The 14839-nt window shown below is 42.0% G+C and overlaps 1 protein-coding gene and 1 long non-coding RNA gene across 2 annotated transcripts in view; both read left to right on the plus strand.

Annotated features, from left to right (window-relative positions):
• The window catches only part of LOC105537478 (zinc finger protein 252-like), a 54079-nt gene extending 48164 nt beyond the window's left edge, over window positions 1-5915 (plus strand). Inside the window, 2 exon segments of the mRNA XM_011977083.1 lie at window positions 3555-5862; window positions 5864-5915. Of these exon segments, the coding sequence (XP_011832473.1) occupies window positions 3555-5862; window positions 5864-5915 (2360 nt within the window).
• A 1710-nt stretch (window positions 5916-7625) lies between these two features.
• LOC105537485 lies at window positions 7626-8904 on the plus strand. Its single transcript, XR_001005722.1, has 2 exons — window positions 7626-8068; window positions 8587-8904. It is a non-coding gene; the product is annotated as an uncharacterized LOC105537485 (long non-coding RNA).
• Window positions 8905-14839: the final 5935 nt, after the last annotated feature.

Here is a 14839-nt window from a genome sequence, read left to right on the forward strand (position 1 = left end):
GCTGGAGTGCAGTGGCACAATCTTGGCTTACTGCAACCTCCACCTCCCAGATTCAAGCAATTCTCCTGCCTCAGCCTCCCAAGTAACTGGGATTACTGGTGCTTGCCACCATAGCTTTCATTTTCTGCAGGTGAATCATTTTTAGTTTCCTGATTAGTCACTTTGGCCAGTTTTGTTGTTGTGTTCTCATTTTCTCTTTTATTTGCATTCTTCTCTGAAGATTTGTTCCTTCCTCCTTTTTTGGGCTTTCCCACTTTTGCAGAAACAGTTTAGCTAACAACCTCACCAATCTCCTCCTGGGCTCTTCTTCCTTCCCTGCCCTTTCAGCTGAGCTGACCCTCCTCTTGGGCATCTTGGTAGCAGGGAGGGCATGTGGCAGGGGCCTGTGGGATGCAGTTTGCCAAGAGCCCTCCTGAAGCTGGGCTGCCTACTGTTGCTCCATACACTGCCCACGCCACTGGGACCCCTGTGGGTTTGTTTCTATCATGTATTTTCTCTCTTGATCTCTTATTTTTTCTTTCTTTTTTTCCCCCACATGCTTTCTGATACTTGAGTGGTGTGTGTGTTGTGTGTTTGAGATGGGATTTCTCTATGCTTACCAGGCTGGTCTGGAATGTCCAGGCTCAAGCAATTCTCCCACCTCAGCCTCCCAAGTCTCTGGGATTAAAGGCATGCACCACTGTGCCAGCTCTGAGTGTTAATTATTATAGATAGAAAGGCATAGAGGCTCTGTATGATATCCTCTTGAGAGGATTAAGTCTCCTTTTGACAGGAAGATAACATGCCATTGGATCATCTTATCAAAGGTTGGTCCTAGGCTTTATTAAGGCTGGTAGAAAAAAGAAAGTCCTACTCATTGGTCACCTTTGAGGAAAGCTAGGAAACTGATTCATCACTCTGAAAACTGATAAATAAAAGAATCGAGCATTCTGCCTTTACTAGATGTATTGTACATCTAGTATTGGGTACAATACTAGAAAGGCAGGATACCCAATTGATGACAAGAAGTTTAACTTCCTGGAAATTTTGGCTAAAAAACCAAGGAATTACAGAACTGAAACGTCACTATTTCGCAATCCCAAATTTGAAAGTGAATCTAGATAATGACCATTAAGTATGTTAACATCACATGAAAAAATACAACCAGATGTTTTATACCTCTTGATAGAAAAATATACCACTTATGAAGGTTTTTTTCTTTTTTTTTTTTTTTTTTGTTTTTTTGGTCCTAAAAAACCTAAACCTAAGGTATTATCTAAATAATCTAAATACAGAAATGATTGACGCTACTACCACATCCTTCTCCCTACCCTGCACTAAGAATACCTAACAGCAAGGCATCGTATATTTAGGGCAAAACCCAGGAAATTGCCTCAAAAGAAACCAAAGCTGAGCAAAGACAGCTCAGTTTTTAGTATTTAGGGATGCTGTGACCTTATAGTCACCTCACTTAAGTACCTTTCCAGTTAACAAGTACACTCATACGCAGAGGTCCCAAGCATCTTTTTATTGTGTCATTTGAAAATACACACAGCTGACCAGGCGTGGTGGCTCACACCTGTACTCCCAGCACTTTGGGAGGCCAAGGTGGGCGAATCACATGTGGTCAGGAGTTCAAGACCAGCCTGACCAACATGGAGAAACCCTGTCTCTACTAAAAATACAAAATTAGCCAGGCATGGTGGTGTATGCCTGTAATCCCAGCTACTCGGGAGGCTGAGGCAGGAGGATCACTTGAACCCAGAAGGATCACTTGAACCCAGGAGGCAGAGGTTGTGGTGAGCCAAGATTGTGCCATTGCACCCCAGCCTGGGCAACAAGAGCAAAAAAACTCCGTCTCAGAAAAAAAAAAAAAAAGAGAGAAAGAAAGAAAATATACACAGCCAACCAAGGATCACCAGATATCTGAGGGAAATGGCAACATGAACTTTAGTGTGAGATGTTGGTTCTTGTCTTATGGATGACTCTGTCTTGTGGTTTCTCATTTTGTTCACATTTATTTTGTCTCCTCCCCAGCAAAATAACACCTAATAGAATCATCTTTTAGACTTTAGTCCTGAGACTACCTTGAGGACTCAACTCCTCAGATACCTCAGAAATTTTTCTCCCTAAATTCAGGATGTTTATCTTCTAGGACACTGTTTGTAGGTTTTAGAGTAAATTATGAAGTTTGCTTTTTTCCTTTCATACTCTGAATGGCAAAATCAGTCCCTCTGTAGTACCGTGAGTAGTTCATGGAAATCTATTAAGATTACTTAGCCCTATTTTATTTTATTATTTTTTTATTTATTTTATTGTATTTTATTATTTTATTTTTTGAGACAGAGTCTTGCTCTGTCACCCAGGCTAGAGTGCAGTGGCACAATCATGTCTTACTGCAACCTCCACCTCCTGAGTTCAAGCTATTCTCCTGCCTCAGCCTCCCAAGTAGCTGGGATTAGAAGCACCCACCACCATGCCCAGCTAAATTTTGGATTTTTAGTAGAGATGTGGTTTTGCCATGTTGGCCATGCTGGTCTGGAACTCCTGACCTCAGGTGATCCACCCACCTTGGCCTCCCAAAGTGCTGGGATTACAAGCGTGATCCACTGCACCCAGCTATATTTAGCCCAATTTTAGAGCTCATCCAGTTAGTATTTTTAGCTCAGTCTCCCTATTCAAGCAGTGCAGTTTCAAGGAGCATCCCATTATAACTAATGATAACCACCATTTGCAAAAGGGAGATTCCATTGTTATTTTGTGGTATCTCAACACAGGGCTGTCCTTTTACTGTTCTGACCTCAGTTATCCTTCCCACAGTCTTTGTATCTATGTGACTTAGTGCTTGTTTATTTGTTTGCTTCGTTGGTTGGTTTTGGATTTTTATTTTTAATAAGCTTGCTTTCATTGGGTCTCAGAATTCAGTTTTATAGTTTTCACAAATTTTTGGACACTTTTGTTCACTGGAAATGTGTGATTTGGGAGTGTTGTGTATACTTGGCCTGAGTAGGTTGCTGCTTTTTTCTGTTTTTCCTGATTTGCTTCTGTGAAACCAAGTTGTCCAGATCAAATAGTTTTTTTCCATCATCTATTGCACTGATGTACACTTCATTCATTATGAGTCATTTATCACTTATTTTCAACAAACATTTGAATATGCTATATGTAAGTCATAAGAAGATACCTTGTTTACAAAGTATGCAGCAATGACATGAATAGTGGAGGCAGCCTCCAATTCCTCCTTCCTGATAACCCTCCTCAAATCCTTTCTCAGATCTTGCCTTTCCTACTCCATGTGTTCCTGGTCAGCCTAGTTGCAGATTTAAGCCTTTGACCTTGGGCATATTACCTTCCTTCTTCCTCCCCACACCAGTGTTCATTGCTTTACCAGCATGCTTCTCTTTTTCCTCTTCCCAAGGGGGTCATAGTTGTTGCTTTTTTTAGATTTGCATTCTGAATATCAGTGTTATCCTACAAGATACTTGTTTGATATAAATATTCCTGCTTATTCTCTAATTCTTCCTCCCATAGTAAAATGCAAGTGTTTCACTTTTTTTTTTTTTTCATTCTTTCAGGCTATGATTCTATGATTGAAAAAGAGGAATTGATTCCAAAGCAGGAAATTTCTGAAGAATTGGAATCCCAGAGAGCAAAATCAGAAGATCATGTAAGGAATATTTTTAAGGAAACTGAAGAGATGAGTAAAACTGAGGGAAAGTTAGAGAATCGCTGGAGAAAATATGCAGTAGAAGGAGTTAAGAACTCCTTCTCCTGGAAGAACAATTTCAGAGCAATTACTATGAGATGTGTGAAAACCCTCTCTAGAGAGACTGACCACAAGTTCAATGCTGTTGGAGAAAACTGCATTACAGACTCAAATCTTGACAAACATGTTAGAGTGTCTAGAGAGAAGAGTCTCCATCCAAGTGTGTCAAGTGTAGAAAACTTGAAACAACATGAGGACCTCACTAACCTCCAGAGTTTCCAGTTAGGAGAAAGAGCCTGTCAGACAGATGTGTTAGCGAAAGTACCCAGACAGAGTTCAGTTCTTAGTGAGAATCAGAGGATGAACAATCCAGACAGACCATTTGAGTGTACTGGGCATGGAAAAACTTTCAATCAGAACACAGCTTTTAACCAGCACCAGAGAATTCATGGTGGAGAGAAGCCCTATGAGTGCAATGAATGTGGAAAAGCTTTTAGTCGGCCCTCTATCCTCAGTAAACATCAGAGAATCCACAATGGTAAGAAACCCTACACATGTGAGGATTGTGGCAAATCTTTCAGTGCTCACTCATACTTTATTCAGCACTGTAAAATTCACACTGGACAAAAGCCCTATGAGTGTATTAAATGTGGGAAAGCTTTTAGTACACATTCATCTTATATTCGACATCTAAAAATTCATACAGGAGAGAAACTTCATGAGTGTAATCAGTGTGGAAAAGCCTTTAGTCATAGCTCTAATCTAATTCATCATCAGAGAATTCATAGTGGAGAGAAACCTTACAAGTGCAAAGAATGCGGGAAAGCCTTCAACAGAAAATCACACCTTATTCAACATCAGAGAATTCATTCTGGAGAGAAACCTTATGACTGTGAGGAGTGTGGCAAAGCCTTCAGTACACGATTATCTCTCATTCAGCATCAGAGAATCCATACAGGAGAAAAGCCCTATGAATGTAATGAGTGTGGAAAATCCTTTAGCCTGAACCGAACTCTTACTGTCCATCAGAGAATTCACACTGGAGAGAAACCTTATAGGTGTAATGAATGTGGGAAATCCTTTAGTCAACGCTCACAAGTTATTCAACATAAGAGAATTCATACTGGAGAGAAACCTTATATCAGCAATGAGTGTGGAAAATCATTTGGCGCTCGTCTATCCCTTATCCAGCATCAGATAGTTCACACTGGAGAGAAACCTTATGGTTGTAGTGTGTGTGGGAAAACCTTTAGTCAAAAGGGACATCTTATTCAGCATCAGCGAATTCACACAGGAGAGAAACCCTATGAATGTAGTGAGTGTGGAAAAGCTTTCAGCCAGAGTTTTAATCTTATTCACCATCAAAGAACACACAATGGCGAGAAGCCCTATGAATGTAATGAATGTGATAAAGCCTTCAGTGTGCTTTCTTCCCTTGTTCAGCATCAGAGAATACATAATGGAAAGAAACCCTACGAGTGTCACAAATGTGGGAAGGCCTTTAGCCAGGGGTCACACCTTATTCAACATCAGAGGAGTCACACTGGTGAGAAACCCTATGAGTGTAATGAGTGTGGGAAAACCTTTGGACAGATATCCACCCTAATTAAGCATAAGAGAACACACAATGGAGAGAAGCCCTATGAGTGCAGTGACTGTGGGAAGGCCTTCAGCCAGAGTGCACACCTTATCCGCCATCGAAGAATTCACACTGGAGAGAAGCCCTATGAGTGCAGTGACTGTGGGAAGGCCTTCAGCCAGAGTGCACACCTTATCCGCCATCGAAGAATTCACACTGGAGAGAATCCCTATGAGTGCAGTGACTGTGGGAAGGCCTTCAATATTCGCTCCTCTCTCATTCAGCATCAGAGAATTCATACTGGTGAGAAACCTTATGAATGTAGTGAGTGTGGCAAGGCATTCAGTCAGCATTCACAATTTATCCAACATCAGAGAATTCACACTGGAGAGAAACCCTATGTATGCACTGAATGTGGAAAATCCTTCCGACAAAGGTCCCACCTTACTCGACATCAGAGAATTCACAGTGGGGAGCGACCTTAAACGTAATCAATGTGGAAAAACCTCAGTCAGAGAATAACTCTTAGTAGTCATGAGAAAATCCACACAATTCACATTAGAGAGCAAGCCTATGAATGTAGTAAGTGTGGGGAACTCTAGTGCACAGTCATCTTTCATTCAACATTGTACGGTTCACAATGGAGAGTAACTGATTAGTCTATAAATTCTTCACAGTTATGCAAGAGTCATGCTGGTGAGAAATGAGTCACTTTATGGTTTTCCTTTTGGAGATTCAGCTCTTAAGGGATTTCACTCTCCCAGTGAGCTGCTTACTAAAGGCAGGCTACTGAAGTGTGTAGTGACAGTCCCACAATAGCACACCTTGTTTCAGATTCAGAGGATGGGCCCCCTTCTTGAGCCCTGTAGATATGTGAAACTTAATTATTTAGATGCATTTCATAGCACCAGACCTTAAGGTACAGTTAGGTATTTCACTTGAGACCACTTGCTTCTCTCTCTCTCTTCCTTCCTTTCTTTCTTTCTTTCTTTCTTTCTTTCTTTCTTTCTTTCTTTCTTTCTTTCTTTCTTTCCTTCCTTCTTTCTTTCTTTCTTTCTTTCTTTTCTTTTCTTTTCTTTCTTTTCTTTCTTTCTTCTTTCATCATTTATTTCAACTTCAGAGAAAGTAGTTGAGATCCTTGCACTTCCAAGTGTGATGGAACCAGGCTGGGGTTTTCTTTGTTTGTTTGGGCCCCTTCAAAATGTTTTTATTTTGTGATAAGGAGTATGGTACCTTAAGCTTCAGAAGTATTATTTTTCAACATCAGATAATTCACAGGGAAGAGAAACATGATCATAAGCAAAAGTTGTTAAGAAATAAGGTGAGTCTTTGTGTAGATTAAAATAGTTGAGACCTTACTAAAAAGTCAAATAACACTGTACTCCACCTCCAGTTTTCCAAGAGTTAAGGTGCTGCCAGCAAGGAGCTTGCAGTCTTGTAGCTGGCCCAATATATCCAACTAATTCAAAATGGGAAATTGTACATTTTACTGTAGAAGACTACGTGCTCGCAAACGAGACGTTCCCAATAAGTCCTGCTCTTGCAAATGAAGCAGGGCGTTCCTTCCCTGCAAACAGGGAGGACGAAGGAGCCAACTGCAAACAGCAGACCCTGGGGGCTGATTTATGTGTAAACATCTTGAAAATCCAGAAAGTCAGGGAAAGGTCAGAAAAACAACAATGTGTCTTGTGACTTGGCAACATTCCACAAACGGCTGTATAAAATAAAGCAGAGCGTGTTGTTAGGGGCGGCCGCCATGTTTGTCTCGTCCTGTGTTGTCTTGTGTGTTCATTCCTTTGTTTAGGAAACACACGGACCCCAACATTTTACTTAAATAGGATTTGGTAGATGGGTTTTCTACATGTGTTGTCATGAAGAAAACTCAGGAAAATGTCCAAGAATGGGAGCCTGTGGCTTATGTCTTCACTTACCCATCACAGAGAGCTATGTTCCACTGCAAGAACAGAGTTCTTGTCTTTTCCTGAGGTGACTGGAAACCTTAATCTCCTGAAGTTAAGTCAGAACTCAATGTCAACTCACCCCGCTCTCTTGCCTGCAGGCTGAGCTAGGGACTTAGAGCTTGTTACCCAGTTACAACTTCTTCTAGAGAACTTTCAAGAAGGAAGCAAAAAGAAATTCAGTTTCCCCCAAGGATCTCTTCTTTGAGGTTCCATCAAGAGATGACAAAAGGGAGCTGGACACGATGGCTCATGCCTGTAATCCCAGCACTTTGGGAGGCTGAGGCAGGCAGGTCAAGAGATCAAGAGCATCCTGGCCAACATGGTGAAACCCCATTTCTACAAAATACGAAAAGTAGCTGGGCGTGGTGGTGGAAGCCTGCAGTCCCAGCTACTTGGGATGCTGTAACCTTGAACTCCTGGGCTCAAGCGATTCCCCTGCCTCAACTTCATGAGTAGCAGGGACCACAGGTGTGTACTACCACACTCGCCTCTCCTGGCTGCTTAACCAATTACATTAAAATTGAGAGGAGAAAGGCATTTTCAGTTTCTTTAGTTAATAAAAAGAAGCCATTTCTGGAGGAGTTTTATGCCTGTACCAGCAGAGGTTCAGCCTTCCAGGAATCTCATTATGATCCATACTGCTGACATAGGCCTTTGTCACCTGAAGCATTCTCAAAACAAGGAGACTGACATTAAACAGGACAATTGTGAGTTCCACTTAGTAAGCATCATACATATCTTACAACTCATTCTGAAGACTCCTTTATTCTTGCTCTTCCCAGAGAGCGACTGTGTTTAGTCATGCTCACTACACTCACAAAAGAATAAGTGGCATATTTGCAGGTCACCCTGGGATGTAGTGAGGGAAAGTTGTTTCCTTATAGTTCTCTCCCACTTGTGCTATGTAGTAAATAGATGGTGTCTCCTACCCCTCATATCTCTATGCATCAGCAATTTTCACCACAGGCTATGTCAGTTGTGACAGAAGAGTACTTTGGTGGCCATACTTTGTTGACATTATTTGCTACTCATTGAACTGGTAGAGTTCACAGTAGTTGATGGTCTACTCTCTGCCATATGTTTATAGCCTGACTGGACTTGAGAGGCAGAGATGGGGGATGTAGAGAAGGGCCCCGGTCTGTCTTCAAAATCATGCTCCAGGATCTGCCCAAGACATCACAGCAGTGAGGCAGTAGGCTGTGAGGACAACCAGGTTCACGTATGGGCGTTGGAGTGGAATATTCAACATAGTTAATTCAGTTGTCTGACTTGCCAGAATATCAGGTTACTAAGTGAAAATCCCAGAGAATTTGCTCAGCCTTTGCTACAAGGAGAAGGGACTCCCTAGGCAGTGAAGGCAGGTTCTGATGGTCACAAGAGCGTTTTTACTTTTTCCTCCATGTCTGTCTGTCCTGCAGCATTTCCACTGATGCATGCTATTGTGGACTCCTTAGGTTGACCTTGGCCTTGACCTCCACCACTAACTTTTGACCCAAAACTGAAGATGTGCATCAGAAAGGGACAGATTTGGTCTTTCTCCTGTGAAAAGTATTCTGCCTTAGTGCCTGCTAATTTGGTGTGCTTAGTCCTGTGCTGTCAATCTTCCCCACCAATTGTTAAGGTTAATTTGTGTTTTATACGTGTATTCACACACATTAGAATGTAATCAGTGAATTCCATTATTGCCCATTTTCATGTAGGGTGAGAGGCACTTTGTATTGTTGGGAATCTGTAAGATCTTTAGGACTAAAACTCCTGCCTCTAATCCCAATTTCTGAGGCCCTGACTCTCCAGGCAGCATGACTGAGTTGGATTTGTCTCTGCCATAAAACCTGCCAAGGCTTCTTCATCACCCAAAACACTCCCATGACTAACCTGTATGAAAAGAGGGGCAAAGGTCATTATTAATCACAGACATGCAAAATGATATTGCAAGATGTCATTTTACCCTCACTAGGTTGGCAAAAATTAAAAATCTGACAGAGAATGACACCAAAAATGTTTAGCAACAGTTACTCTCATACTCTGCTGATAGGAGTGGAAATTGGTATGACACATTGGAAAATATTTTGGCATTATTAATACAGTTAAAAATTAGCCCTGGCCAGATGCACTGGCTCACACCTGTAATCCCAGCACTTTGGGAGGCCGAAGCAGGTGGATCTCCTGAGGTCAGGAGTTTGAGACCAGCATGGCCAACATGGCAAAACCCTGTCTCTGCTAAAATAATTAGCTAGGTGTAGTGGCGGGAACCTGTAATCCCAGCTACTCAGGAGGCTGGGGCAGGAGAATCACTTGAACCTGGGAGGCAGAGGTTGTAGTGAGCCGAAACAGCGCCCCTGCACTCCAGCCTGGGCAACAAAGCGAGACTTCGTCTCAAAAAAAAAAAAAAATTATGTAGCCCACAACCCAGTTCCACTCCTGCACATATGTGTTGGGGATGTGCTTGCATGAGAACTAGAAGATGTGTCCCAAAATGTTTGATAGCAGCTGTTCGTGTAATAGCATGAAAAAGAAAAGGAAAAACAAGTCCAGTGTTCATGGAGAGGGGGAGAAAAGAAGTTTGATTATAAGTATAACATAGCAGAAAACTGTCAAAATGAATTACCTACAGCTACACATATTATTCTTAAAGCTGTCACTTTGCACAGGCATGTGGATTGTTCTCAATACCGAACAACTTTGATTGCTTCCTGTAATGAAACTCCAGAAGACCTGGGGCATGAGACAAAAGTGTGACCTGAGAGGCAGTGCCAAATAATTAGAAGATTTTTCCAGCTTACTGTTGGCAGAAGTGTGGGTGATATGAAAGGGAGCAGATTCTAAGGCTATTCGACTACAGATAATGTAATGTTGGATTGGACTCGATTTGTTATATGAGTGCACACATGGCAGGCTGTGGATTGACTGTACTAGTTGCAGTAGCAGCTTGTTAATGGAAGACTATGTTTGGTCATGGCCTACACTGAGTGAGGCTGACATGCAGAATTGCCTGATTTTACAACAGACAATGGATTCAAAGGCTCAGGAGATACAAGAGGGCACTCCTTTCGCCCAGGCTTAGAGAACTGCATTGGTGAGGGAATAGTAACATCCAGGAAAGACTCTGTAGTGGCTGTTTTATATAGTCTATCAAAGGGAGTAGGAGAAGCTGTTATGAAAATGGATTTAGGCTGGGCACAGTGGCTCACGTCTGTAATCCCAGCACTTTAGAGGTCAAGGCAGGTGGATCACTTGAGTTCAGGAATTTGAAACCAGCCTGGACAACATGGTGAAACCCCATCTCTACTAAAAATACAAAAATTAGCCAGACATGGTGGCAGGTGCGTGTAATCCCAGCTACTTGGGAAGCTGAGGCAGAAGAATCACTTGAACCCGGGAGATGGAGGTTGTAGTGAACCAACATCATGCCACTGCACTCCAGCCTGAGTGACAGAGCAAGATTCCCCTCAAAAAAAACGAAAGGAAGAGAGGGAAAGAAAGAAAGGAAAAGAAGGAAAAAGGAAGGAAGGAAAGAAATAAAAGAGGATTTAACTCAATGGGAATGGTTAGGACAAGATGGTAGCATGTAACGCAGTTGTAGACAGGGAAGTTGTCACTGTAACAGGCCCAGGGCCACAATAGTAATGAGAATGGTTTGACCATAGAGGTTTTGACCCTGAGTAATGATGATGGTGACTATGGACTGAAATAGGTAGACCGCCTACTAAAGTCTTTATCAGTATCAGTGAGTCATTAAGCCTTTACAGACACCTGACTTGGATCAGCACAACAGTCATCGACCTTCACTTACTTCCTAGACTTGAGCCAGTTCTGACCCAGAACCTCATGAAACAAAAAGAGGCCAGATTTCCCTTGAAAGATCTTGCTACACTTCCGAATTTTATGCTATAAGTCTTATTCCCTTTGCCAAAGTGAATGTGACCATTTACCAGGGTAACTATATATCAGAGGACAAGAATACCCACTTTTTTAGGGATAAGGAAGTAACACCTTGGATGGAGAAAGAAAAATCTGTTAAGCTATTAATCAGACTGGAATAACAGATAAAACCAACTGTAAAGTTAATAGGAAACTATTTCTGCCAGAGATATATGCAGCTGTAGAATGTGATAAAATTTAACCTCTACTTTCTTACTGAGAAACTTTGTTCTCTTATAGACTAACAGAAACATGTTAGAAATTATATCAGTAAGAATGAAACACTCTACTCTTTCCTGGCAGATCTGTCACTTTGACATAGAGAAGCAACCTCAATTTACAACCCAATTCATATAAGAAGTTTTTGGACACCATATTCTACACCTATCTTAATTTTGTGGTTCCCAAGGAAATGAGCCTGGGTGTACTTCACAGTCCAGACCTGACGACCCGTTACTCACAAGCCTGCTTTACTGCATGCCTATTAAAACACTGCTTTATTTAAATTTCACTTAAACTCCACCCTTCCCCAAAGTCTTAAATTATGTTTTCTTTAGTTTGGTGAGACACCCCACAGTTCTGGGGTGTTATCACCCTCATTATAATGGGTCAGTAACTCTGATTTTGTTGGAGTGCAGGTTTTTCCCTTGTAGTCTGAGGCTAATTGGGCCAGGACAGAGATTACTGGACTTTGGCTATGAATTGATGTTAAAACCTGGGAACCAATATATTACTGTTGTTCTCCAGGGTAGGAGCTTATGGAGCCAGGTAATGAAGTTGTACCCTGGCCTTCTCACAGTAGAGTCAAGAGCGTCCCTGAACCTACCCCATGGTTATTTACCAGACCTAGAATACATAATATCCTTTTCTGTCCTCAAATTGGAGCTTGTGCAGGTGCCTGTAAGAGCAAGAAGCAAACTGTGCATCCAGGAAAAGAAAGGACAGCCAGCCAAGTATCCTGACAAGGACCCCAATCCTGGGTTCTGATGCTGCTTTCATCCCTCTTACCAACACGTCCTGTCAATTCATTCCCTAAGTTTCTCCTTCCCAACTCAATCCCATGCTCCCTGGGGCCCTGAAATTCCATGGGAAATGAGGAAGGGGTATCTGGAATAAGGGAAGAGATGAACCACTTTTCTTAGGTGAGAGTTGGCCCATTATCACTGTGAGGCCTCTCAGGTGATTCTGTGAGCTGGGAACAAGAGCCTGGCATATAGTAGTTGAAGGTAGGAGCAAAGGGTCCTGGTTGGAGGCTGAGTTGAATCTTTCTTTGGGCACTGACTACTTCAAAATTGATCCTTAGAGTTCCAGGAATTCATTTTCAAGCTGTGAGGTCAGTGACCATAACAGCAAAGCTGAACATGTGCAGTGCTGTGTCCTTTACACAGAGCTGTTGTACCTGTCCAGGTGACTGTCAGCACCAGGTCCTGCTGGGAGGCTACATACACTCTCACAGGAGGGGCCTGATATTTAGAGATGATAGCAATGTGTCCAAAGTCAGGACCTCAACATTTTTCCTCCAAGGTCCAGTGATTCTCCCACCATGTCTCTGTCCTAAGTGAGTAGGACCTTGTTGACAAAGAGTGAAACTGTAAAATATCTGAAGAGATTTATTCTGGGCCAAATACAAGTGACCAATGGCCCATGACAAGCCCCAGAAGATCGTGAGAACATGAGCCCGAGGTGGTCAGGCTACAGCTTGGTTTTATACATTTTAGGGAGACATAAGACATCAATACATATAAGATGTACATTGGTTTGATCCAGAAGGATGGGAAAACTGGAAGCAGGGGTTTCCAGTTTTTAGGCAGATTCAAAGATTTTCTGATTGGCATTTGGTTTAAAGAGTTTATCTAAACACCTGGAGTCAGTAGAAGGGACTGTATGGGTTAAGATACATACAGTCTTTGTTAAGATACAAGGACCCCAATCCTGGGTTCTGATGCTGCTTTCATCCCTCTTACCAACACGTTCTGTCAATTCATTCCCTAAGTTTTGTTGAGACTAAAGTTCTTCTTATGTAGATGAAGCCTCCAGGTAGCAGGCTTCAGAGAAAACAGATTGTAAATGTTTCTTACCTGACTTTAAAAGGCGCCAGACTCAGGTAATTCTCTCCTGGATCAGGGAAAAGACCTGAAAAGGAAAAGGGATTCTCTGCAGAATGCAGATTTTCTCCACAACAGCTTTGCAGGGCCATTTCAAAATATGTCAAAGAAATACATTTTAGGATAAAATGCTTTGATTTCATTCAGGGCCTGCATGCTGACATACAATGCTATATTCGAGTCAGGCTGGAATTTGGTATCTTATTGTTATAAAAAGTCTTAAGATCTCTGTTTTAATGTTGATGCTGATCATTTGTACCTGAGTTCCAAAGGGAAGGGAGTATAATGAAGCATGCCCGGCCCCCTCTTCCTGTTATGGCCTGAACTAGTTTTTCAGGTTAACTTTGGAATGCCCTTGTCTGAGAGGAGGGGTCCATTGGTTGTGGTGGGCTTAGAATTTTAATTTTGGCTTATAACCCCTACCCAGCTCCATCCATGGGTCATCCCCCAGAGAGCAGAGCAGAATGAGAAGAAGGGTCCACATTTTCATTCCCTCGCACAAGTTCTTTCTCAGAACCCCATTTCTGAGAAGACCTAGCTCTAGGAACCAAGGACCTCAATGGTTGTGCACACAAGACCTGTGGGCAGGAGAGGTGACATTTACACCCGTGACAGCCCAGGCTTGAATAGCAAAGCCTTACCCTCAAAAGCTCCCACTCTTCATTTCTTCCTGCCTTGGCATTCAGCTGAAAGAGAAAGACAATCAAGGAAAGAGATATATCAGACCCATTTCTCACTGTCCTTATTCCACATGACCTAAAAGGAACAAGTTGGGTCAAAATTAATGTAAGTAGACAGTTTATTTAGGCCAAACTTAAGGATTGTAACCTAGGGTCAAAGATTTAATTTGCCCTGAAAATACATTCCAGTTAGCAGCAGTTATAGTGGATACTTTTTTTCATTTTTAAATAGAGACAGGATCTTGCTCTGTTGTCCAGGCTGGAGTTCAATGGCACAATCATAGCTCTCTGTAACCTTGAATTCCTGGGCTCAAGCAATCCTCCCACCTTGGACCTCTCAGTAGCTAGGACTACAGACATACACTACCATGCGCAACTCATTTTTTAAAAGTCTTGTAGAGACAGGGTCTTGCTATGTTACTTAGGCTGGTCTCAAACTCCTGGCCTCAAGGGATCCTCCCACCTCAGCCTCCCAAAGCACTGGGATTACAGGCATGAGCCACCATTTCCAGCCTGTAAATTGATTTTTAAAGGGAAAAAAGAGGTTGTTCCTGAATTATTTACCAAGAATTTACATTAAAATAAGCTATTGATTGGCTTTATGTTGTTAAACTATGGGATGTGGGTTTTATTGCTCAGCATGGCATTTTTAGGTTAATTTGTAGCTACTTATGGCGATAACAAGCAGTTTCAGGAGACAAATACATGGCTAAAAAGTTGGGGAGTAGGATGTGATTACTGTCTTATTTTAATGCTGCTCTGGGCCTAATAAAAACCTCACCTTTCTCAGATACAAGTTTTCTCTCATCTCCCCCTCTTGATAAAAAGTCTTTCTTATAGAAAGCTTTGATGATCAAAATATAAGTGTCAAGGTGTCCCTTGTCACTGGGAAGGTTCACTTCCAATAG

This window comes from Mandrillus leucophaeus, unplaced genomic scaffold (genome assembly GCF_000951045.1).
Source record: "Mandrillus leucophaeus isolate KB7577 unplaced genomic scaffold, Mleu.le_1.0 Scaffold1024, whole genome shotgun sequence".
NCBI classification, from domain to species: Eukaryota; Metazoa; Chordata; class Mammalia; order Primates; family Cercopithecidae; genus Mandrillus; species Mandrillus leucophaeus.